This window comes from Capra hircus, chromosome 14 (assembly GCF_001704415.2).
Source record: "Capra hircus breed San Clemente chromosome 14, ASM170441v1, whole genome shotgun sequence".
In the NCBI taxonomy this organism is placed as follows: domain Eukaryota; kingdom Metazoa; phylum Chordata; class Mammalia; order Artiodactyla; family Bovidae; genus Capra; species Capra hircus.
The window spans coordinates 13,007,508-13,035,431 of record NC_030821.1 but is presented as its reverse complement, the minus strand read 5'-3'; the positions used below and the strand labels follow the sequence as shown (position 1 = coordinate 13,035,431).

Here is a 27,924-nt window from a genome sequence, read left to right as displayed (position 1 = left end):
ACTTTGTACAAAACTGGCCATTTTATGTACTTGACCCAAAGGCATGAACTCCTGTATTAAGGTGTATTCAATTTAACATTTTTCTTTGGCATCTATGGGATTTTGTTTCCTTTATGCCAGTTATCAATTTCATTAATGTACTGGGGATCCAGTATAGTCCAAGTAAGTTTCATTAAAGCGAACAGGATGAGAAATTGGGACCAAAATGATTTCAGGTTTATAAGTAAAATTCTTAAGTTTTACCAAAAACACAGAAAAAAATCTGGAAGCAAACAGTCTAGATTCTATTTGCAGGTAAATTCCATGAAAAAGAGGCAATTTCTGTTCACTGCTTTACTCCTAGTGCCTAGAATAAACAATGCCTGAACCACAGAACAGTGGTCCCCACCCTTTTTGGCACCAGGGATGGACCGGTGTTGTGGAAGACCATTTTTCCACAGATCAGGGTACAGGGTGGGGTGGGGACACGGTTTCTGTATGATTCAAAAGTATTACACTGACTGTGTACTTTATTTCTATTATTATTATATCAGCTGCAGCTTAGATCATCAGGTATTAGATCCCAGAGGCTGGAGACCCCTGACATAGAAGACACTCACAGCTCTTGAAATGAGGTAAAATATGCATAACATCTGGAGAAGGCAGTGGCACCCCACTCCAGTACTCTTGCCTGGAAAATCCATGGACAGAGGAGCCTGGTAGGCTGCAGTCCATGGGGTTGCTAAGAGTTGGACACGACTGAGCGACTTCACTTTCACTTTTCTCTTTCATGCACTGGAGAAAGAAATGGCAACCCACTCCAGTGTTCTTGCCTGGAGAATCCCAGGGATGGCAGAGCCTGGTGGGCTGCCGTCTATGGGGTTGCACAGAGTCGGACACGACTGAAGCGACTTAGCAGCAGACTTAGCATGCATAACATCTCCGTTAACTTTAGCAAGGGATAAAAAATCTTCAAGTTACAACACGCACAGAACAGAAGATAAAGTTGTAAAATACTTTTTATTGTAAAAACAGAGTCAATAGAGGTTGACAACATAAATGTTATCTCAGAACATTTCCCCTTGGTTCTTGAATTTGCTAGGTTCCTATGTACCACCAAGTCTCCATTAGCACATGTCAGGTTTTATGGTTCTTTTCAGATATGTTTATTGACTATGTGTAAATATTGCTTAGAAACAAAAGTCTGTATGATATTAAAACAAACAAAATACCTGCTGTGCTGTGCCTTTCTTTCACATTTCCTACAGGGAGACCTATCGCAGGTGCTTTCACAATTTAAAAGTTAAGTTAGTGCCTTAACCAAACCAAAGAATCCCCTGTCACAAATGATTAAATCAACCTCTCATGACATTTGCCATACATCCAGATTTAAAGATTTTAAAACAAAAGAATTTAGAATTTAAAACAAACTTCAGGCTGATTTTTCGTATTTGAAAGATTATTTGCAGCATACAAATGGAAAGAGTAGTGCAAAACGCATCAAGTTTTATATGATAAATATACTTTCAACCTAATGGCTGCCTCAAAAGCAAAGAGTGAAAAATTATCCCTTCTCAAAAGCAATCTAGACGGACTCAATAAAGTTCACAATTTAGAAAGATCAATTGCTACTCTATTCCCACAGATTGCAAAATGATTTCAGAAACATATTAAAACATACAATTGTTTTACAAAAATAGAAATATTGTTTGGGACTTTACAAAATTTTATAAAATATAACACTATATTTGTAAATTCAAGATAGTTTCACACTGAAATAGAAAATACTTCCACAGATATGAAGTTTATCAAACTTAACTGGTCTGTACTGACCATCCTCCTATATTATTTCTTCCAAATCTTTATCTGTGCTCTAGCATGAGATTTTTTTAAAGAGATTGTTTATATTTCAAGAAATTGTATAAGATTTTTCATTCTAGAAACAATGTTAAAGGAGATGAATTTATATCCTAAAAATATGTCAGCAGATATAATGCAATGACCATCTGTCCTTGGCAAATTTCAAACCAATCTAAGAATGACAATTATAATTTGGTACCTATAAAAAGTAAAAATAATCACAACAATAATGTTTTATGAAAAAATATTCATACAGAATGAAGGACCTCAAAATTTAGTTACTTGTAGCTGTCAAATGAGAAGTATTTCCTAATTATATCCATCTATAACATTCATTTGATTACCTCAGAAAGCACCAGTGTACTTTTAAAACAAAACTAAAAAGTGAGAAGGTAGGGGCTTATTTCATGCAACAGTGCTATTATGATAAGGCACCACCTGGTATATGAAAAAGTCAAAATATTTCCAAAACATGTTACTGGTATCTTAACCTTTAGATAGGATGGTTAGAAAAAAGCTAATGACATAATTCACTAACCATATCTTACTCCTTTCTCCATCATTCTTTGCTTTTAGTTTTTCCATATAACAGAACATATAATCAACAACAATGCAACACATGATATGTTAAACACGTCTTCCCAACCATCCAAGAAAGCAGTCTAGAATTAAAACAAGAAACCAAACATTTGTCTGATATATTTGCAATAGTCTATCCCTGTAGAAGAACAGGGAGCTAGGGGAGGTGAGGAGAGGTTGCAGGGGGAGGGGGATGATAACAGGACCTATTTTCTATAGAGTATACTGAGGCACATAGGTTGAAAGTTTCTCAGGCAAATTCATGGCAAGAGCAAAATTGAGAGAAAGCTCAGAATTTTACATTCCCCCAGAGCTGATTTCTCAGATAGTCACACCCGATTAAATATTTCAAAATATGCCCTTAGTCACTGCTATCATCATCATCATCGTCGTCAGACACATCATTTAAAGGAGGCTGCAATGACTGACTGTAAGAGTCCGATCTAGCAGGCTGGCACGCGGCCACGTCCCCGGTAGAAAGCAGGTCATAGCAGAAGTCACAAATCCGCACAGGCTTAGAGGACTGGCTGGGAAGAAGAAATCTCTTTTCAGAGCAGGGCCCACAGACAACAAAACCACATTTGCGGCAATGGTGACGACGATTAACAGGTGTGAATTTTGCTTTCTGACAACGCATACATACAGTTGCCTCAGAGTCAGGAACCCAGACGGCAGCATGTTCATTACTGGGTGTCTTCCCACTTTTGGAGAGTAAATCAGTGACACACTTATTTATATGATTCATCCATTCTGATTTCTCAGTGGCAGTGGCAGCATAAACTGCAAATGATTTTGTTGGTGTCTTGATCAGCCATCCATTTCTCAAGTCTCCCTCATCTTTGATGGAATCAATTGTGACATTTTCCAGGGGAATAATATGTTGTTTGTTATATTTTTTCTTCTGGATGACAATATTGCCATATACAAGAATATCATTAAATAAGAAAAACTGCCTTGCTTTGGGCTTTTTTCTGCACAACTTAGTCAATACGCCTTCACCAATAAGAACACGTCCAGGTATAGTTAACGGTTGGCCAGCTGCTCCAAAACAGTTTTCTACTATATTTATACGTCTAGTATTTGCTTCACTGTTTGCCAAGCGATCCACCATCTTTTGCTAATAGCCTTAAAAAAGAGAGAGAGAGAAATTAGCACATAAAAATTATAAGTGCATATAGTTTTTTAAAATGGCAGCCATGAAATTAAAAGACGCTTACTCCTTGGAAGGAAAGTTATGACCAACCTAGACAGCATATTCAAAAGCAGAGACATTACTTTGCCAACAAAGGTCCGTCTAGTCAAGGCTATGGTTTTTCCAGTGGTCATGTATGGATGTGAGAGTTGGACTGTGAAGAAAGCTAAGCACTGAAATATTGATGCTTTTGAACCGTGGTGCTGGAGAAAACTCTTGAGAGTCCCTTGGACTGCAAGGAGATCCAACCAGTCCATTCTGAAGGAGATCAGCCCTGGGTGTTCTTTGGAAGGAATGATGTTAAGGCTGAAACTCTGATACTTTGGTCACCTCATGCGAAGAGCTGACTCATTGGAAAAGACCCTGATGCTGGGAGGGACTGGGGGCAGGAGGAAAAGGGGACGACAGAGGATGAGATGGCTGGATGGCATCATCAACTCGATGGACATAAGTTTGAGTGAACTCTGGGAGTTGGTAATGGACAGGGAGGCCTGGCGTGCTGCGATTCACGGGGTCACAAAGAGTTGGACACGACTGAGCGACTGAACTGAACTGAAATTTAATCTAATAAATCATTGCTTTTACCCCAAAGCAAAGTTCTCCAATTGTTTCTAAAATAATCACTAAGCACACCAAAAGAGCTATTATCTCTCAATTTTTATAATCATCAAAAACACTTATTAACCATCTCTATATAGTACCATACTGGTTAAGAAGGTATTTATAAAAGAATAAACTTCTCACAGACATAAAACAACAAATAATTAGAAAACTAATATAAGTCAACAGTTCCATAAAATTTAATCTCAGAGGTATTCTGAACAAGAGGGTCAAATATTATATTAATATAAACTAAGAGAAATGACTAATTTTTCCAGTAAGCTCTTACCACTGAGCTAAAGCCTCAGTTCTCTCACCTGGATTACCAGAATGGTTTCCCAACACATCTCACTGCCTGAGGTCTTGCCCCTTAAATCAATCTTCAGCAATAATTTCACAAATGCAAATCTGATCATGCCATTACTCAAAATTACTCCCCTTAACTTATAAAATGCAGAATCTCTAGTATGGCATTTAAAGCCCTTCATTACCTGGTTCTTGGTTATCTTCCCAGACTCATCCTAAGTCACTCTTTACCTCAAATCCTATGTTCTAAGAAAACCCAGTCACTGGCGGCCCACTCCAGCCGCCCGTATCTTCTCTCACGCTGCTGCACCCTGTACTAGTCACTGCCCCCAGCTCACTCTCTGGAGAAGGACACGGCAACCCACTCCAGTGTTCATGCCTGGAGAATCCCAGGGACGGGGGAGCCTAGCAGGCTGCCGTCTATGGGATAGCACAGAGTCAGACACGACTGAAGTGACTTAGCAGCAGCAGCAGCAGCTAACTCTTATTATCCTTCAAAACTCAGTTTAGATTTCATACCTACTCCAGGAAGCCTTCCTTAAACTCAGTTAGACTAAACACCTTCCTCTGTGCTCTTCATATTCTCTGTACCTTCTGGACTCACTCTTGTGGAAGGACTGAAATGTGTCTTCTCCACAGGCTCCAATGGAAACTAAAAGGCAGAGACCATCCGATGTTCACCTTTGAAACTCACATCACCTGGCACAGCAAAAGCACTTAAAAATGTTGACAAGAACATCTTAGCAATATGCAAAACCCACATTAATCTAATTTTAAATGAGCACAGATTTAAGCTCTAGATCTAATTTTCCCCCCAATCTTGGGTCCTTATAAAGCCCTGCCTTCCACAAGGGTGGACTCTGCCCCTGAAAGTTATTCCCAAGAATTAATGACAATGTATGGCTCCAAACTGTGCTGGCCTCTCTAATTAGGGCAAATCTAACAGCCAATTAAAAGTCTACTGTCCTACACACAAGTGCATCACAGAAGAGGAAATAAAAAACACTAAACAGACAAAGAGGCTCAATTCCATTTATAATTAAGTAAGCAAATAAAACATTAGGATATATTTTCATTCAGCAGATTAACAAAATTTTTTAAAATTTCTTAGGAAGCAGTACCATCAAGGATATAGGGAAACAGCTACCCTCATACACTATAGAAAACATGTGTACCTGTAGGTCCAGGTGCTGAAAAGAAAACTGACTTAAGTGCATAAAGATGTGTACAAGGATATTCAATGCAGCACTATAACAGAAAAAAAAAAAAGGAAAAGCTCCAATGTTTAAAAAAAGGAATTGGTTGAACAATTAATATGCTAAATATCTGTTAAGAATATGACATCTAAATACAGCGATATGGGAAAATGTTCAAGATATTTAGGAGGGGAAAGCTGAACATAATGACCTCCTTTTTGTTTCAAATATATACCAAATTTCATCAAATCTAAGATCCAATTGATTTTTAAGGTAACAGTCTCATTTTATGTGCTTTGAGAATGAAAAATGCTGCCAATTAAATCATAGTAAACTCTTGATTATAAGACATCCCAATTTTAAAGACACAAAATATAGTAAAACCTGTTCATCTTTAGATTCAATGAAATATGACATAAGCACATAATCATAGACAGTAGTTAAGTATGTAAAATTATAAAACTATATATTATAATATCCACAATGGTTATTTAGCTCTGGAAAGTACAATTATGGATAACTTTTCATAATTTACATTATACTCAAACACTCAACGAGTGTTTGTTAGGCACTGATTTAGATATAAGAGAAAAAAAATCTAAATAACACAGGCAAAGTCCCCACTCTTCAAGGCTTACCTCCTAGCTGGGGAGGAGGTAAACAGGAAAAAACAAAAACAAAAATCAAGAAAATTTGTGCTGTGGTTTTCACATTTATTATTTTCCTATTATACCTGTCTCAAACTCCTGTGAAATAACTAGAGAAGTTTTTCGCTCCCAAAGAAGCATCTAGTAATATTAGCTGAAATGTGAGCTGAAGGAGAATGTGAGCCCAAGCAAGAGCTGAACACTTCACACGCATTACTATACTTCCTACCCAGATCAACTTTATAATAGAATATGCACTATTAGCTCCACTTTACAGATGAGCAAACGGACATAAAGGAGTTAAGCACTATGCTCATGGCTGTCACAGAACCGGGGCTCAAAGCTGATTCCTCCGTGCTATAACCAATATATTACGGCACCCTAATTATTCCTTAAGGCTCCACTGACTCTACAAGAACTAAGAAAGTCACTGCTAGCCGCTGGACCCTCATGGTAAACCCTAAACATACTGAGAATAAAGAATACTAACTTGAGAAAATAACCTCAAAGGATAGGTCATCATCATTTATTTGGCCAGTCTTCTGATTTTGCAATGTATGAAGCCTGAATCTCTGTTCATAAATCTTTTCCCCTGTTTAAGAATTATGCAACAGAAGTGCAGTTTAGGGCATTAACTGTTACTTGGCTAGAACAAATAGCTTTCAAAGTTTGACAACGACACTGATATGAAATGTATTTCATACTGCAGTGTTACAAACATATATAATTCAACTATGTAGGATGTATTCTGCTGCTGTTGCTAAGATGCATCAGTCGTGTCCGACTCTGTGCGACCCCATAGATGGCAGCCCACCAGGCTCCTCTGTCCCTGGGATTCTCCAGGCAAGAACACTGGAGTGGGTTGCCATTTCCTTCTCCAATGCATGAAAGTGAAAAGTGAAAGTGAAGTCACTCAGTTGTGTCCAACTCTTTGCGACCCCATGGACTGCAGCCCACCAGGCTCCTCCGTCCATGGGACTTTCCAGGCAAGAGTACTGGGGAGGGGTGCCAATGCCTTCTCCGGATGTATTCTAGCATCTTCATTTATTTTAATGACAGCTGTAGCCCATCTGATTGACTTCCATAGTGGACTGTGGCCTATTAACACATTTGAAAAACAATGAGCACAAAGAACTTAAGACCTTTGTCCTCCCCTTCCCTTATCCCTGTCAGTCCTGAAATATTTTCTGACAAGAAAAGGGGAAGCACTGAGCTTGAAAACCCAGGAATACACACACACACACACACACACACACACGAGAAGGCACACACACACACACACACGAGAAGGCACACACACACGAGAAGACACACACACACACGAGAAGGCACACACACACACACGAGAAGACACACACACACGAGAAGGCACACACACACACACACACACACACACGAGAAGGCACACACACACACACACACGAGAAGGCACACACACACACACACACACACACACGAGAAGGCACACACACACACACACACACACACGAGAAGGCACACACACACACACGAGAAGGCACACACACACACACACACGAGAAGGCACACACACACACACACACACGAGAAGGCACACACACACACACACACACACACGAGAAGGCACACCACACACACACACACACACACGAGAAGGCACACACACACACACACACACACACGAGAAGGCACACACACACACACACACACGAGAAGGCACACACACACACACACACACGAGAAGGCACACACACACACACACACACACACACACGAGAAGGCACACACACACGAGAAGGCACACACACACACACGAGAAGACACACACACACGAGAAGGCACACACACACACACGAGAAGGCACACACACACACACACACACGAGAAGGCACACACACACACACACGAGAAGGCACACACACACACACACGAGAAGGCACACACACACACACACACACACACACACACACACACACACACACACACACACACACACACACACACACACACACACACACACACACACACACACACACACACACACACACACACACACACACACACACACACACACACACACACACACACACGAGAAGGCTGGCCGGGCACAACAGGGAGGGACTGAGAGGATGCGAGACTATCAAACGGGAAATCAAAATACTACCTTTTGCTGGATAATTGCTAGATACCCCAAAGCAGGTTCTCAATAAACTGGATTTATAAAGCATTACCCTTTGGTCTAGGCCCAAACAGGACCTCTACCTTCTCCCAGAGTCCAAATTCAAGTCTACCACCTGAGGTGCCCCAAACATTAAGAATCCTCAGAGAGTTCTGTGAGGGTATCAGAATACAAGAATACTGACGCTAGCCAAAGAGCGAGCCCTTTGCATATCTGCAGGAAAGGAAGACAACTATTAATATACAATGTGGCCCAACCGAACTTCTGTCTACTTTTCTTCGGCAGGATTACCAGTGAATACAGTAAGAGCTAGAAGAATAAATCTTCTGGCAGAGAAGGCTTATTCAGGATAGATTCCAAGAAGAAAAATTACTGGGTCAAAAGGCACCAATGTTCAGAGCGCAGGCTGCCTTTTACAGGATTTCCATTCTGAACGGCAGTACCAATTTACCACGTAGCACAGTGACTGTACCCGACCCATCTTGTCTCACACAGAATATTTTCCTTTAAAAATTTCAGCAGGGTAGATTTTTTTAAATGTAGATTTTTTATTCATTTCTTATACTTTTATTTATTATGTTTATCCATTCAAAAACTGTTTACTGAATACTTCCTAAATGCCGGATATTATTCTTTTCCTCTCAGAGCTCAGAGTCTAGTAGAGAAGAAAGACAGTAAGTAAATGAACCGGTGATTCTAAGAGTGAAGTGCAATGAAGGAAATCAACAGTGTGCCAAGATCTAGGGAAAAAACTCATTTATTCAATAATTGAAAGACTTCCCTGAGGTGGTGCTACACACTGGGTCTTAAAGGATGAGGAGTCAGCTTTACAAAGGAACTAATACTGTGAACAAAGGTCCTAAAACAGGAAAGAAGAGAACTTTCAATTTAATTGAATGTTTTATTTTATAGCTACCTAGTGAGGCCAGCCATTTTCTAATATGTTTACTCATCTGTATTCCTACGTTCATATATTTAATTATTAATCTGTATATTATACATAAAGGCTATTAACCCATTTACCTCAATGCTTTTCCTAGTATATTATTCTGCAATTTTGTTTATGGTGTTAGACATAGAGGGAGTTTTTAAGTAGTTATACTTACATATATTTTCCTTTGTGATTTTTTTCCCCATTACTCCTAAACTTTTCTTATCCAGATACCGGGTGTTCCTATTTAGTATCCTGTTTTATGACATGAATTTTACATTTAATGCTTTTATACACCTGAAATTTATTCTGGCATAGGTAAAAAACCCTTTTTTCTTTTCAAATATTCACATTCTAAAGATGCTAACTGCTCTGGAATCATCAAATGCTGTGTGACCTCAGGTTTCCGCACTTATAAATGGCAATATTAATAGCTAGGTCAGGAGAGGATTAAAGGAGATGTGTAAATAATGTTCAAAGCAAGTAGTCAACATGTGGTAGCTATTATTTATTGGTACTAATTATCTAATCTACTGATTCATGATGTTCCATCATATTAAATTTTTATACAGTATTATAACACTACTTCAGGGCTGTCTGGTCTAATCCTTTACTCTGTTTTTAATTCCTTTGTCAGTAACATGCACCTGGTAAAATCAGCCTACAGTATTTCCCATGACTTAACATTTTACATGTTTTAGCTAACCTCCTCTGCTTATTCGTCCAGATGACATCTACTCAGAACAGTGGTTCCCAACTTAGCTGCCTGAAACCACAGGGAAGCTCTAACCTTTAGAACACCAGAAAGAACAGTCATCTCAATGTACCATCTGGATCCAAAATATTCTTTTCATTTACTTTGACTATATTAAGTCATTTACAACTAACTTACAGCAATATGAACAAAGGGATAGTAAAAAATAATAACTTCAAGAACACAAGAACAATCTTTTAAAAATTTAAACATAGCAAATTTCTTATTCCATGTTTCTGTTATTGAATGCATACAGATGTAAACAATCTGTATGTTTGCAAAGGATGAAAGACGTATCCTTTAAATGCAGCTAACTGCTCATAAGTTATCAAGCATGAATCTATAATATTTCCATTTGCTTTTAGGAATATTGTTTACTAATTAATTGTGAGTCTGAGAAATCGTCAAGAAAATCATCAGTTGAAGACCTGCAGTCTGAGATTTCACTAATAATGCTTTACCATCCTCATCAAGTCTAAGTGTAGCCTTTTCTTTCCACTTATCTTCTGACTTGTCTAATCACTCTGAAATGTATAGTTTTGTCCTTTTATTGTCATTATATGGAAAATGTAAAATGAAAAATCTATATTCACAAATATGTCAAAAGAAAGCTTAAAATAAACAGAAAAGACTAAGAAGGGCATCTCCAAACTGCTCTTGTATCTTTTTGAAAAATGATGCAATACTTTGGTTAATGTAATAATAAAACTGAAAAATGGTGCAATGGTGGTGATATATTTTATCACTGTATCATCCTTCTAGGCAATTACTTCTATGTTCTTTTGGGGGGGGGGGTGCTGTTAATAATTCCTAATAGTAAAATGCTTCAAGATAAAGGAAAAATAAGATCACTAAAATCCTGTACTGTATCTTAGATTTATACATGTCTAATAAGCCCATATGGTAATCACAAGCTATGTTATTTGGTAAGTAAAATTTCTTTTTGTTTTGAAAATCTCTAAGAAATAATAAAATATATAAATATCAATCATTACAAATAATTAGAACTGATTAAAACAGAAATTCAAAAACCAAAATTGAAACCAATAGACTGTGATGATAACCTTTTATGGTTAAGAAACATGGTTATCTAGATCTCTCCCCAAGATGTTCTGATTTTATTAGTCTAAGGTATGTGGGGTATGGCCTACACTGATATCCTTTAAAATTCCCCAGGCAATTAATTCTACTGTGCAGCCAAGGTTTAGAACCATGTTAAATTACAATAATTAAATGAAAAAAATAAACAGACCAAATCCACTGAAATTTTGATGAATTCATATTTTAGTCATAAATTAACTTGGAATAAATTAACACCTTTATAATTTCAAATGTTCCTAACAGGTTGATACTATCTCTTCCCAAGGTTTTAAATCTTGGGTTAATGGGCCCAGTAATCTTGTAGGTTTCGTATCACAAGATTATCATGTTACTTACTTACATAGATTCCCAGGTACTTCATACTTTGGTTGCTATTTTGAATCTAATCTCTGTTCCACATTGTATTTTTTAATTCATTATTAGAAAAGTACTGATATTTCTGTTAGTTTCTTCCCATATCCAGCCACTGCAGGGACCTCTACATTCTAGCCCATTCTGGTATCCTGGCCTGGAGAATTCCAGGGACCGAGGAACCTGGCGGGCTGCAGCCCACGGGCCGCAGAGGAGGACACGCCTGAGCGTGGCGCAGCACGCGTTCTAACAGTTCTCCGCATGGCTTCCCTTGTCTTCTTTCCCAGCAAATGGTGTCTGGCAGCCTTAATTCATAGTGTAAAACAGGAAAAGCATACCGAAAACAAAACAAAGAAATCCTCTTAACCTTTAAGAAGTCAGCTTTATACACCAATTGTAAAAAATTAAACCATCCAAAGTTTCAAAAAAAGTTTTCTTGTGGACAAGAACTGTATTTTAATTGTCCAAGTTTCACTCTAGTCTTTTGCTAACCTTTTTTCTAAAGTTAATATGTTCTTCAATGGAGTGTCTACCACCTGTTAAAAATGTAATACTAGATGAGGCAAAAACTCTCTTAAAAGGAAGAATACTAGTTACAACTGAGAAGCGAGTCCAACTGTCACAGAATACTATGGCCCAGTTCTTCTTACTGAAAACCAATACTTCGTATCTCACTCTTGCAGGTGAGTTTAAAACAAAAAATCATCTAATTTCTTACTTGAATCCAAGACATCTTATGTCAGTGAGAATGAGTACTCATTCAACTGCGCACTGTACCAGAAGAAACAATAAACTATGAACCAAAAGACCTGGATTCTAATCTCAGCTCAGGCACTAAATAAGAGATTTCATACAAGCTACCACTCTACACCCACCCACACCAGCCACCACCTTGAATAAAATAATCTGCAAAGCCCTTTCTGTCTTTATAATAGATAAATCATACTCCTGGTTTACTACAAGACTGTTGTTTTTGTTTTTAGTCACTAAGTCATGCCCAACTCTTCTGCGACCCTATGAACTGTAGCTCACCAGGCTCTCTGTCCATCGGATTTCCCAGGCAAGAATACTGGAGTGGGTCACCATTTCCTTTTTCAGGAGATGTTCCCAATATAGGGATTGAACCCACAACTCCTGCATTGGCAGGCAGATTCTTTACCACTGAGCCACCAGGGAAGCTCACTACAAGCCTTACTTGCCTACAAATTAATTTTCAATCAAATTTTTGACTGTGTCTTAACATCAGCCAACATTTTAAAATCTGTGTTACTGCTGAATTCAGACTACAGCAAATGTAGAAGGAAACGAAGACACAAACAGGAAAGCAGGGAGGAAAAAGATATTTTTAAAAAGCAGCAACTATCAGAGGTACATCCTCCTTGGGCAAATGTGTAAGTGTTACAGCAGACTATCCCTCTCCTAATACACAATTATTCTACACACCTAAGCAAAGGACAAAAAGGTTTTACTTTCAAAAGTTATATCAATTCTTACCTATATCAATTTACCTATATATAAATTCTTACCTAGAATTTCCTGAGTAATAATATCAATATTAATAAAAAATAAATTATTATTAATAATCAGGAAATTCTAGGTAAGACAATCAATAAAAAACTAGGATAATAAAGCAAGAAACAGTTGAACATGTGGCAAATTAAATATGGGATTTTAATAAAATGTACTTAATCTATCAATAAGAAAAGACAAAGTTTTTCCCTCCCCTTTCCACTAGGATGCCATTTTTTTTTTTTAATCCATGGTTTTCCATTATACTTTGCTACCTTCAGAAATAAATATTCCATTCATGTGGACTTTACTATGCACCTGGGGAAAGCCACTGAAGACACAAGAAACCTAAAATATATGGTAATAAGTATTAAATATGCTCAAAATAATTATTCAAACACTAACAGGAAGTGAAAAGTAAAGCTATGACTAATTTAATGTCTCTGTAAAGGCAGTTTCAAATAGGTTAGGCATGACAGAAAAACTCACCATGGTATATAAAGAACAACTAAGCCACAGTTGAAGATTTTCTAAAATTAATTTAGAAAACCAGAAGGGTCACACTATGAATTTTAAAAAACGGTCTTTAAAGAGGGGAAGAATACGAACTCAAGCTGAAACAAGTCTAGTCTTTAATTTGCATTTAAACCACATCACACAAGACAACATTAATATTCTTTAACTATAGCTGTGACCAGGTAACTCTCTATTCAACAACTAAAGGTTCCCTGGCCAACTAAATCAAATCCCAAATCCTTAATCTAGTATGTAAAGCCCTTCAGTTAAGCCTCAGCCTGCCTATCTTTTCAGTTTTGCCTTTTTCTGTATGTTCTCTTATAATCAAATCAGACTACCAGTTATTCCCAGGACACGCTCTGGGCTTCCTCCCCTTCACCTGCTACTCTGAACCCTTATCAGTCAGTTCAGTAACCTCACTGCCACGTGGTGTTTCACCTGTACCATTTTATGGCACTTACACCTTATTAAATTTTATAAAAATGTCTATGTCTGCTTATTTTCAACAGATTTGGAGGTTCCTGAAAAAAAAGAACATCATTTCCTACAACTTTGTATTCCCAACAGCGCCTACAAAATTGATTGCATATACATACCAGCAATGTGCACTGAGCAGTTGAAAGTGGCAGCAACTTCTCAATCTTGGGTTTTATAAAAATCAAAGACATCACTTTTGACATTCATAGTACTAATTTTCACACAAAACAGGAACCACACCCCACACATCAAATGCTTCACTAGGCCCACAGATTTTAAATTTACAGCAAATGTTCTGGTCTATATAACTGTAGTATCTAATTATGAATTCTGAGTGTTGAGCATAGCAGATCCTGTTTTTAAAGTCTCAATCTCATGATAATATATAAAAATGATTTCTTCTCTTGCCAAAAAGCACAGCTGTTTAGTTAGCAAATAAAAAATGATGATGTATGCATATTTTCATCAACAAATTTCAGATTAAAAAACTGCATCATTTCAGAAAGTATTTGTACAAGGGCAGCTGTACAGTGCTGACAGCTGTTAAATCATTGTATAATATTTGAAAAATAAAGCCAGTACCCATTATAGCCCTAACAGTAGTTACAATCTCATTAATTCAAGACTTTATGCTTTGTATTAAAGGGATAAAAGAATGAACCAGACACTGGGAATTAAGACATGTTTCCAAAAAGTTTCAATAAAAAACACAATGAAATAAATACTATAATTTTAAAAAGTGGTAAGGAAGAATGTAGCAGGTGAACACTTGAAACAGGTTGTGGAAAAAAAAGTTAAACTTCAAAAGACAAAAAAAATGATAAGGCATAAAGCCCTACAAGTAAAAATGTGTTGTAAAAAAGTTACATGTACTCCACTCCTTGCTTTTAAAATCAGAAGAACTGTAAGGACTCCTAATTTTTAAAATGAAGTGTTTCCCCCACCTCCCCTGGAAAAAAAAAGTTACGTGTACAGCTGCAGAAGAGGCAGTATAAGAGTTATTTAGCAGAAGAAGTTACTTAGTGGAAAAATAGTGGAGAAAAACAGGGGAGAGATCTTGTTGATTCCTGTGGGTTCTTTTCAAAGCCTTACAATGAGTGGCCTGATCTGATCTGGATTCTTCTAAGATAACTGTGGAAACAATGAAAGATTTCAGAAAGGAGAGACTGAAAGCAGGACCCAGCTGAAAAATTACTACAAAAGGGGAAAGTTGAGGCGAGTCTGAAGTTTGCAACAGGAAAAGAAAAAACTGATAAGGTTCAGGACTGCCATAACTAATTAGATGTGGAGGAGTAAAACTGAAGTTAAATCCCTGGGTTCGTAGTGTAAGCAGTATGGAAGCTAGTAAAATCAGCAATTTTCAATTAATTTCAAGTAAAAAAAAAATTTACTGATCACTTTGTACAAAGGTTGAAGTACTCAAAACTCACAATTTTTGTGAGGAAAAGTAGTCACCAAGCTTACATACACAGATATATGTAATTCATGTGTTATACATCAGGGTATGTTTCCAAAGGAAAGAGGATGGGAGACACTGATAAGGAAGGAAACAAAACAAGAAAGTGTTTGGTACGCATACCATGTGCTATGAACGGAGGAATATGATTACCTCAAATCTGTGCATGCAAAGTCTAAAGGAGCAGAGGAAAAACAAACCAAAACATAAAATTTTTTTAATTAGAAAAATAAAAAGAGTGATGAAACCTCAGGGCAAAGATTATGGTTGGGAGGTAACTTTGATCAGAGGGAATATTTAGAAACAACTCTTAAATGACTAGAAATTCAAGCTAGGCCTTAGAGCGAAAGTCAAACTATTTACGAGAGAGAGAGAGATAAAGAAGATGATGGTGTTCAAATACAATAAGGAAATAACTGAGCCCAGGCTGGAGGAAGCAGGGTCTGGGGAATGTATAGCGGTAAAGTAGAAATCTGGCAAGATAGTGAAGAGCCAAAATACAAAGGAAACCAAGCATCAGACTGACCAGCTTAGACTTTACTATATAGGCAATGGGAAGACGAAGGTTTTTAACTAGGAAAATATTAGTAAGCACACAGAGGCAGAACACATGATGAGACTACGCAATACTGAAGGCAAAAAAAAAAAAAAAAAAGCAAGGGTATATTACAATATTCTCTTAACGAAAGGTAACAAGTCTAAGCCACAAATTTGACATCAGAAATAAAAAGGGGAAGATGGAAAAAAGAGAGATTACTGAGGTAAGGCAGAAAGGCTTTAGCTACCAAGTGAATGTGTTTGAAACTGAATGTAAGATAACTTCAAAGGTTTAAGTATAATCCATTGGGCAGATCAGATGCTAGCTTTGTTCCAGGAGGGAGAAGAAATCATTCTGGGACATACTTATCTTGAAGTACCTTCAGGGTATCTATCAGACAAACATCTATCACACAACAGAAACACCAAGAAAAGCAGGAAGCTCCAGGACATAAAGGGATTTAAGAGTCATCTGTGAAGAGATGACTGTTGCTGCTATGAATGAGAGGAGAGGACAGGGGACTAACCTTTGGGGAATGCCTAGTTTAAAAAGCAGGAGAAGCAAGAGAAGAAAGAAGGAGACAAGAGAGCACAAAGCACCTTTTCAACATGCTCTCACATGTCCTACAAGTCTCAGAGACTAAATAAACTCATTGTGCCAAAAGGCCACAATAAGCACTGGGAAACGTGGGGAAAAAAATCAAGGACTAAAGGTAAGATATAGTAGTATTTCAGAAAGCAGAGGTTTTGACCCTGGAATTTTTAACCACAGAAGTTTATCCTGAAAAATAAAACTCTTGGGGGTGGTAGTAGGGGGCTGTAAAACAAGTCTTCCCTGTGGCATCAACTCTAATAGCAATAAACAGAACCTAAATTTCTAGCCCTAGAAAGGAATGGCTAAATATAACATTTAAAAAACCAAATATAAGGACTTCCCTGGCGGTTCAGTGGCTAAGAATCCAAACTAAGATACCACATGGAGCAACAAAGCCTGGCCACTGTAACTACGGAGCCTGCGCTGCCACAATGAAGTTCCCTGCATGCCACAACTGAGACTTCATGCAGCCAATTTTTTTTAAAAAGCCAAATATCATAAAAGAAAACATTTTACTACATTTTAAACATTTTAAACTTCAACACTGAGGGAGGGGAGAATTAAAGTTAAAGAAAAACTGTTGCACAATGTGGCAAAGGACCACATTTTTAATATATAAAGGGCTCCCATAAATCAATGAGATAAAAGGAAAATGTTCCCCCCCCCCCAAAATGGGTAAGATACAAATGGCAATTTCCAAAGGAACAAATGAAGTGAAAAGCAAAAGTCACTCAGTCATGTCCAACTCTTTGGGACCCCATGGACTATAGAGAGCATGGAATTCTCCAGGCCAGAATACTGGAGTGGGTGGTCTTGCCCTTCTTCAGGGGATCTTCCCAACTTAGGGACTGAACCCAGGTCTCCCGCATTGCAGGCAGATTCTTTACCAAATGAGCTATCAGGGAACAAATGAAAACAACCAGTAAATGAAAACATTGGCTCTCAGTGCTAATCAATGAAATAAAAATTTAAATGATGTATTATTCACCTAAGATGTGGAGAAAATGAGCATGCACAGTCTTGAGAGTATACTGGAATAGCCTTTCAAAATGCCATTTTTGGCAATGTAAGCACTTTAAAAAGTTTCCACCATTCTACTTCCAAGAATATACGCAAAAAATAATTAGACCAGTGTACAAAGTTGTTCACATGAAGATATTCACTCTAGCTTTGTTTATAATGCTGAAAAGTCAGAAAAAACCTAAACGTTCAACAAAAAAAATTACGGCAAATCCATACAATGATTTTTAGATAGCACTTCAGAGAAAACAGATTAATATTTAAAGTGGAAAACTGTTAAATACGGCAGTTTATGAAATAAAAGCTTCTAAAGTGTTGGAGAAGACTCTTGAGAGTCCCTTGGACTGCAAGGAGATCCAACCAGTCCATTCTGAAGGAGATCAGCCCTGGGATTTCTTTGGAAGGAATGATGCTGAAGCTGAAACTCCAGTACTTTGGCCACCTCATGCAAAGAGTTGACTCATTGGAAAAGACTCTGATGCTGGGAGGGATTGGGGGCAGGAGGAGAAGGGGACGACCGAGGAGGAGATGGCTGGATGGCATCACGGACTTGATGGACGTGAGTCTGAGTGAACTCGGGGAGTTGGTGATGGACAGGGAGGCCTGGTGTGCTGCGATTCATGAGGTCGCAAAGAGTCGGACATGACTGAGCGACTGAACTGAACTGAAACAGCACATACAATATAACTCTTCTTCTTTAAATTCTGGAAAGACACCCACCAAAGATTCAGTACTACTGGTTATCTCTAAGTATTGATACTAGGGTGAAATATTTTGATACTGCCTAATTATTTTATATTGAACATATTCTCATAAACAAAGAAATGGGTTTTAAATTAACAAAATACAAAGAATATCTAGAAAAATGAACACAAAATTATGGGTATAATTAGGGGCTTCCTAGGTGGCTCAGTAGGTAAAGAATCCACCTGCCAATGCAGAAGAATACAAGAAGTTTTTTTTCTTCAACTACTGTTTAAACAAAACAAGTACAAAGCATTAAATGGAATCTAAAGAAAAAAGATGAAAGAGTTGATGCAAAGAAGAAAACAGAAAATTCACATCATAAAATCCATAGAAGGAAGCAAGGTTATCTGTTAACAGTCAAGTGTTTCAAGACTGGGTTTAGCAACCTGAGTTAGGAGTGAAAAGGCAATAAAGAAAATGAGTCAACTTTGGGATGAAAAAAAATTAGAAATGAACTAACACACAGGCAGCTGGAAAACAAATATTTAACAGTCATGATAGATGTGCTTTTTTCGGGGGTGCTAGGCAGGGACTGAAGAAAAAGTCAAAGGTGATATTTACAAGTTGAAAATTGACCAATAATATAAGGTCAAGGAGAGGAGGACTGTGTGGTACTAGTGGGTTCATAGTACATGAACTACAGAATTCAAGATTGGGAAAAAGGAAGAAACTAACAGCCTGGGAAGGACTGCAGGTGACCATGAGGACAAAAACTTGGTTCACTGGATAGGATGGAAAAATACAAAGACAGGCTCTGGAATGACAATCTCTGGTCACAGTTTGAGACCTGAGGTCTAAATGATGACAAGGTTGAAGAACACAGTCATTCATGTAGGTCATTAATGTAAAATGGAGATAAAGGTCCCTGGACTTAGTGAACTGTAGCTCTGAATGTGGCCTTTCTGGCCTGAAATAAAGGTAACTATTACTTTAATCTCTGTGCACTGCACTTTCTTCCAAATTCATTCTTTCTAACCTGACAGGAATTTGGCTGGTACTTAACCTCTCTCTGCACTTTATTCAACCACAAAATGAACAGAGTAAGGAGATGAGAGACTGAATTAAATGAATGGTTCTCAACCCTGACTGCACATTAAAACAAAGAGACAAAAAAGAAAAAAAGTGGCAAAGCTACCTATACTTTGATTCCAAAGCCAGTAATTGTAATTAATTTGTTGAAGGGTGGGATTCAAGCATCAAGTATTTTTAAGAAGCTACTCGGGGAATTCTAATGTGCGGCCAAAGTTGAGAACTGAACTAGGTATTTCTAAAGGCTCCTTCCCTATAACTCACTGCCACTGTGCTCATTTGCTGATTAACCTACTGAACATCCTGCACCAAGCACTTCCACAAACATCTTAGTAAACACTGGGAGGCCAATGTTTCTGTGTCCATTTTACAAATAAGTTCAATGAAGGTTAAATAAATGAAGTGACCTGTTCAAGATACAAGAGTCACAAGCTAGAATGGAGCCCAGCTAGAATTGAGGTTTGGTTTGATTTTGTTCCAATCCACCCTACATGTAACTTGCTTTCTCTAGCACTCACAGCAACTACTTGAATGCCTTCTGTTCTCTTCCCAGGTCCCCCTCTCCTCCCACCCCCAAGCAAAGCACAAAGTTTGTGATTTATGGGTTGAATGGAGAGAAAATTATGGGAACAAGGAATTAACCCCAAATTTTACAGTAATTTCATTACAGAATTACAGAACACCACCTAGGGAGGGTTTGCAATTTAAAACAGCACTGTGAGAGTGTATCTACGGAGTACATTTTATTCACTTAAGCCAACATACACCTTGCTATTAAGCACGCAGCTGGTGTACAAAGCTGGTTCCAAAGATAAATTCATAAACAGAAAAGCAATGTTTACATTTTCCAATAAGCAAGATGTTCTAAAACAAAATTCTAAGACAATTCTAGCAAAACAATAAGTGACAAGAGAAATTAGGGTGTTCCATCAAATAACTTAAATGTATAAACATGAGCTTCAAATTTTTAAGGCATTAACTATTTCTACCCAGTGCAAACACTAAATACAGTTGCACTTTAAAAGTATGATTACTATCTTTTCGCTGATCCACTGCTGCTGCTTCTTTGATTATATCTACTTGGAAATTTCATAAATATTCAAGTTCTGTACCCCTGGCCCAAAATTAGTTGAGTTACTAAGATAAAATCTCAAAAAAAAAAGGGGGGGGGGCAATTAGAAAAGACCTAACTACTTTCACTCTTGGAAATGCAACTTAAAAAGAAATTCATGAAGTATATTTACCAAAAGTGTATGTGTATTCATCCATTCAAGCCTTTTCTGAGCATCATGTTCTCAGCACCCTGAGGATGAAGAGGCCAGTCAGAGCTCATGTAACGCTTGCCGTTGAGGAAGTGCCATGGCAGAAAAATGTAATATTTACTGGGATGCATCTGGATAGATAAGTGACTTATTCTTGGGGAGAAAAGGGAGTGGGATAAGGAGAACTGTGCAAAAAAGTTTTCAAGAGCATAGGCTGAGTATTTTTAAGAGGAAAAATCTCAGTACATAAAACCTTGGAAATGAGGGAAATTCCTAGGAAATACACACACACTCACTAAGGAACTAAATTAAAATCAGAAAGAGAAGCTAGGACAGAGAAAACAAAATGGACAGAAACTGCTCCACGGGAATGAGTTAAGTATCCTGCAAAGTTATGTTATAAGAAAAATGAGAAGGCTTCAGTTATAAGACCTCAGTTAAATACCAAGTTGTTCGCTAGATTTGTGACATTAGTTAAATCACCTCTATTCTGGGTAACTTTTCATCCAGAAAAACATATGTATAATGGCAATCACCTGACAATAAAAAAACAAAACAAAAACTAAGAATATCAGCAATCAAATCTGAGCAGAGGTTCTATTTTTACCTACAAATTAAGAAGGGAAATTCTCCAAAACATGTTGAAGTATTTATCTTGTTTGTGATTAAGAATGCTCTCAATACAATTAACAGAAATTTGGAAGCCCAGATGCCTTTATTAAAACTAGTAATTGACATTCATTTACTGGGCTGATTCAAGCTGAATCTTTTTTGATGCCTTGGTCAGTGCACCAGTTTTATTTTTTGAGGCGATTACATGTGCTTTCCAAATAAGTAACTTAATACCATTCACCTCCAATGCTGTGAGGACCCGAAGAGATTAAAAACAGAAGCCTTCGTTAATACTGAATTAACCCGAGGACCCCATGAGCTACCGGAGTACAGAAAAATGTAAATGCTCAGAACACGGTAGGCACGCACCTTTATAGAACCAAACGGAGGGGGAAAACTTCACAATGTCAAGATCACTTCACCTTATTCTTAAGGGAACAACACATGCCCTTTCTCTCAGTGAACGGTCCTGGCTTTCTTTGCTGAATTTCTTCAGTAACGCACTAAAAAATCAACAAATCGAGTCTATGAATTACAGAGAAGGGCTTGGTTGTCTGTAACCTTCATACTGCCCGTTCTTTTCACCGCACACTCCCAAGTTACTATTACAACGTAGTAAGAGCGCACGGGGTATTCAAGTCGCATGAACAGCAAGCTGTCGGCCTCCCAACAAATATGTTAAAGAAAAACTTTGGCATACGACTTTAAAAGACTCCAAATAAGTAAGGCGTCAGACTCAGCCCTTCTATCAGGGCAAATCGTGCGGTGCCATTTTTTTTTTTTTCTTTTTTGCCTCAAATCCCATAAAAAGACGCTGCTCAAGTTACAAGGTCCCTGATGCCCAGACCCTTCAAACTTTCTGGACAGAAAGACGCTGGCACCCCAAGACGCCAGTGGCGACGACGGACACCCGTCTTCACGCCCTCACAACTTCTCGCCGGACCTCGGGGTCCCCCTCCCCGCGGGCCGGACAAGCACCCGCGCGGCCCTCCCTGCGGCCCGCGAGCCCTCCGGCGGGCGGCCGCGGCCCCTTAGGGAGCGGGGAGCCGCCCGGGAGCGCCCCGTTTCTCACAGACCCCAACATGGCGTCGGCCGCCGCCGCCGCCGCCGCCGCCGCCGCCCGAGACGACGACACCTCCCCGCGCCGCCGACGGCCCGGGGACCGCGGGGGGGAAGCGCAGGGAAAGTTTCGCTTCTCTTCTCCCGGCCCTCCGGGGGGCCGCCCGACGACCAAGCCCGGGGTTCACCTACCCAGCCGGGCGCGGACGGCCGCAGCGGCGAAGGTCCGACTTCTCCTCTTCCCGGGCGCCGCGCGCGGACTCTCCTTGCCTCCCGCCCCAGCTTCGCAGGGTGTGCAGCCAGCGGCCCCGCGCAGCCGGCGCGATCCGGACGCGGCGGGCGGGCGGGCGTCGCAGACGCTCGCAGGTGACCCTCCCGCCCCTCCAGTCGAAGCCCACAACGGCCGCCGGGGCTGGCCTCTCCCCTGCGCGCGCGCGCAGAAGCGCGCCGCCACCCACACGCCGGGCGCGGGCGCGGGCGCGGGCGCGATCACACCCCCAGCGCTCGCTCCCCACCCTTTCTGGCCTGCTCCCTCGCCCCGCCCGGGCCGTCCCGCGCGCCGGGCCCGAGGGGGCGGGGCCAGCGCGGAGGCCACACCCGCCTGGGAGGCTGGGGCTCGGGATTGGCTCCTCTGCTCGGAGTTGAGGGCGCGCGCCCTGACGTGGATTGGCTACACGTGCGACGTCTTTTACCTGGGCTGCCGCGCGCAGGCGAGCCCTCCGAAAGGACGGTTCACCTCCTAGCGAAGTGCTTAACGACGCTATAAAAATGGAAGGAGGGCTGGGCCCCTTTCCTCTCACCCCGAACGGGCCTCTGCGGGGAATTCAGGAACTTTCCGCGACCGGGAAATGAAAGCTTTGGATTTAGCTGCCCAAGGCGTCCGGCTAGACGTGTTTGCTACATCTTCTTAGCGCGCCCGTTCCTGCCCCCTCACGTGTTCCACTTGCTTGCCCTAAAAATCCTACCGCTTGAAACACAGGAAACGACGGCAGCAAAACATACCCCGCATACTCCGCACAGCCTTTTAAGTGATGCGTTTATTCCCTGACTTAGAATTCTGGTCTTTCCCAAAATTTTCTGATACCACAAACGTACTTCACACACCTGGAAACAGTGATGGTATATAAGGTTGAACGTGCCCTTCATTTATACCACAGCTAAGTGTGCTGGTGGGTCCGTGGAGACGTAAAAGATGCCTAAGGTAGATAAGGACTGTGGGCCTGATGAGGGATGGGGAAGACTGCATAGTCACTTCAAACAAAAAGTGAACAGGCAGAAATTAGATTTGAGTAAATTTTATCTTTCCCGTTGATCTATTACAACAAGATTTTGAAAAAATACCTCTTTTTCTTTTATATGTTTTCTTTTTCTGTTTTCTTCATTTTTTTTTGTTTTTTCTTTTCTTTGAAATAGTAACTTTTTTTTTTACCTTTGATTGTAGCCATCAGAACCCACACCACATGAAAGAGCACCCACCTGGGGAACATAAAGCAGGTCTTAGTTTCAACCAACTTTCTTTTGGTCTGGGATTTGTCCTCCCCAGATCTTCCACCTGCCGTCCTGTTCTGTTTGAATATGTCAGAAACAAAATTTAAAAAAAAAAAATTGGTGGCTAAAACAAAACTGGCAAGGATGAATTTTTAAAATAGGAAAATAGGAAATCACCATCACAGAAACCTTTACAAGTGTTAGCCGTAGTTATCTGTAGACAAATACAAATGTTCCTTTCAACCATCACCATACCCCAACTTCATTTTGCCTCATTCCTCCTCTGCATACAGAACAGCCTCTGTCAGTGGAAAGAAGGATGGATTTACCTCCAAGATTCCTTTAAAGTTTGAGATTAGGAATTGCTATGTCAGATCAGTTGTCTAAGGTCTAAAGTGACAGGAAACATTTTTGATCACTCACCTATTAGTAAAAATGTTTGCCCTCTCTCACCTCCCAATATATTTATTTATCTTACCATAAATGTCATGGGGACTTCCCTCCTGGCTAAGTGGTAGACTCTGTCTGTCAATACAGGAGATGTGGGTTTAATCCCTGGGTCAGAAAGATTCCCTGGAGAAGGAAATGGCAACCCACTCTAGTATTCTTGCCTGGGAAATTCCATGGTCAGGGGAGTCTGGTGGGCTACAGTCCACTGGGTTGCAAAAGTCACATGACTTTGTGAGTAAACAACAACAAAAGGCATGGACTTAGCAGCCAAAAGGACTACTCAAAGTTTGGCTTTGTCACCAGCTACACAGTATGAAAAGGCAAAAAGATATGACATAGGAAGATGAGCCCCCCCTTCCAGATTGGTAGGTGCCCAATATGCTACTGGGCAAGAGTGGAGAAATAGCTCCAGAAAGAGTGAAGAGGCGGGCCAAAGCAGAAATGAGGCTCAGATGCGGATGTGTCTGGTGGTGAAAGCAAGGTCCGATGTTGTAGAAAACACTATTACATAGGAACCTGGAATGTTAGGTCCATGAATCAAGGTAAGTTGGATGTGGTCAAGCAGGAGATGGCAAGAGTGAACATCAATATTTTAGGAATCAGTGAATTAAAATAGATGGGAATGAGCAGATTTAATTCAGATGAGCATTATATCTACCACTGTGGGCAGGAATCCCTTAGAAGAAATGGAATAGCCCTCATAGTTAACAAAAAGAGTCCAAAATGCAGTACTTCAAGAAGCAACAGTTAGAACCGGACATGGAATGAACTGGTTCCAAATTGGGAAAGGAGTATGTCAAGGCTGTATATTGTCACCCTGCTTATTTAACTTATATGCAGAGAGTACATCATGTGAAATGACAAGCTGGATGACTCACAAGTTGGAATCAAGATTGCCAGGAGAAATACCAACAACCTCAGATATGCAGATGTCACCATTCTAATGCCAGAAAGAAAGCAAAGAGGAACTAAAGAGCCTCCTGATGAGGGTGAAAGAGGAGAGTGGAAAAGCTAGTTTAAAACTCAACATTCAAAAAACCAAGATCATGGCATCCAATCCCATCACTTCACAGCAAATGGGAAAAAAATGGAAACAGTGACAGATGCTATCCTCTTGGACTCCAGAATCACTGCAGACAGTGACTGAAGCTTAATAAAATTAAGACCCTTGCTCTTTGGAAGAAAAGCTATGACAAACCTAGACAGCATATTAAAAAGCAGAGACATCACTTTACCAACAAAGTTCCATCTAGTCAAAGCGATGGTTTTTCCAGTAGTCATGTATGGATGTGACAGTTGTACCATAAAGAAGGCTGAGCACCGAAGAATTGATGTTTTCAAACTGTGGTGCTGGAGAACTCTTGAGAGTCCCTTGGACTGCAAGGAGATCCAACCAGTCCATCTTAAAGGAAATTAATCCTGAATATTCATTGGAAGGACTGATGCTAAAGCTGAAGTTCCAATACTTTGGCCACTTGACTCGAAGAGCCAACTCATTGGAGAAGATCCTGATTTTGGGAAAGATTGAGGGCAGAAGGAGAAGGAGATGGCGAGGATGAGATGTTTGAATGATATCACCAACTCAATGGACATGAGTTTGAGCAAACTCCAGGAGATGGTGAAGGACAGGGAAGCCTGGCATGCTGCAGTACATGGGGTCACAGAGTCAGACACTAACAGGGACTGAACAACAACCTGTGTCCTTGGCCACACCCAAATTTTGCCTTAGTTTCTTCATTTGTAACATTAGGATATTTAAATTATCTACCTCACAGCATCATATGAAGATATTGAGTTAATATTTGTACAGCATAGTACCTGGTACATGGGAAGGGCTATAAATGTAAATTATATATAATTAATTATGTATAAAATAATATATATAATATATGCACACATTGAGGGGCTTCTCTGGTGGCTCAGACAGTAAAGAATTTGCCTGCAATGCAGGAGACCTGAGTTCAATCCCTGGGTCTAGAAGATTCCCTGGAGAAGGGAATGGCTACTGACTCCAGTTTTCTTGCCTGAAGAATTCCATGGAAGAGCCTGGCAGGCTACAGTCTACGGGGTTGAAAAGAGTCTGACACGACTGAGCGACTAACGCTTTAGCCAAGTGTAGTTATTTAAATTAAAATGTTCATTCCTGGGGGGATTTCCCTGGTGATACAGTGAATAAGAATCCACTTTCCAATGCAGGAGACACAGGTTGGATCCCTGATCTGGGAAGATTTCCTTTGCCTTGAAGTAACTCAAGCCCATGCATGGCAACTACCAAGCCCACACTCTAGAGCCCTGTAATGTCAACTACTGAAGCCCATGCCCCAGGAGTCTGTGCTCTGCAAAACGAGAAGCCACTGCAATGATAAGTCCTGGCACCGCAACCAACAGTAGCCCCTGCTCACCATAGCTAAAGAAAGCCCGAGTGCAGCGACAGAAGAACCTAGTGAACCAAAAAGAAATAAAAAATTAAGTTCCTGGGACTTCCCTGGCAGTCCAATGGTTGCGACTCCGCCTTCCAATGCAGGAAGCTTGGGTTCAATCCCTAATTGGGGAACTAAGATCTGCATGCTGCACAACATGGCCGAAAAAGAAAGAAGTAAATAAGACCACTTCGTTAAAAAGTTAATTCCTCCGTCATATCAGCCACATTTCAAGTGCTTAAAGGTCACATAACTACTGAACAGTGCAGAAATATTTCCATCACTACAGAGACTCCTATTGGATAACACTGACAAAGCTGAAAAAAGCAAGCAACTCAGGCAGTATGATCAACTCTTGATTTGAACTTGTAACTGGGGCACCCTGTTCAAATCGAGTGATCAGATCTCTCTCTGAGCCTCACATCTCTATAAAATGAAAATAAAAATAGGAACTACCTTATGGATTGCCACCCAGAGAAAATGAGATAAGAGTGTGTAAAGTCTTTGGCAGAGTACCTAAGAGGAACTTGGAAATGCTAGTAAAATTTGAGTTTAACCCAATTCTACAAGCCTGAAAGGCAAAGATATTATCCTTGACTCTAAGTTTTTCAAGGATATGTATTTTGGAAAAGACAAGTGTTTGGTTAACTTTTAGTTGAAAACAGAACATTCAGAGGACGATGACAAATACCTGACTTTTAATTACTACTGGATTTTTTTCTTTTTTCTTTTTTTGGTAAAGAATCTGCCTGCCATGTGGGAGACCTGGGTTTGATCCCTTGGTTGGGAAGATCCCCTGGAGAAGGGAAAGGCTACCCACCCCATATTCTGGCCTGGAGAATTCCATGGACTGTATAGTTCATGGGGTCGCAGAGAGTCGGACATGACTGAGCGACTTTCACCTTCACGTCTTTCTTTTTTACTTTTTAAAAATTATTTGGCTGCACTCGGTCTTTGCTGCTGTGAGGGCTGTTCTCTGGCTGCGGCGAGCAGGGGCTACTCTTCGTTGCGGTGCCGGGCTTCTCACTGCGGTGTCTCCTCTTGTGGAGCACGGGCTCCAGGCGCACGGGCTTCAGTAGTCGCAGCATGTGGG

General features: G+C 39.9%; 1 protein-coding gene across 3 annotated transcripts; it reads right to left on the bottom strand.

The window, feature by feature from the left end:
- On the bottom strand, positions 981–22,974 carry PLEKHF2 (pleckstrin homology and FYVE domain containing 2). Of its 3 annotated transcripts, XM_018058248.1 has the most exons (4): positions 22,666–22,974; positions 21,784–21,917; positions 20,785–20,843; positions 981–3,543 (listed from the first exon to the last, which is right to left on the bottom strand). In XM_018058248.1, the coding sequence occupies exon 4, from the start codon at positions 3,527–3,529 to the stop codon at positions 2,780–2,782; it is 750 nt and encodes a 249-aa protein (XP_017913737.1). In that variant the 5' UTR covers positions 3,530–3,543; positions 20,785–20,843; positions 21,784–21,917; positions 22,666–22,974; the 3' UTR covers positions 981–2,779. The 3 variants fall into 3 exon arrangements, with proteins under 3 accessions (XP_017913737.1, XP_017913736.1, XP_017913735.1); XM_018058247.1 differs by lacking the exon at positions 20,785–20,843; XM_018058246.1 differs by lacking the exons at positions 20,785–20,843; positions 21,784–21,917.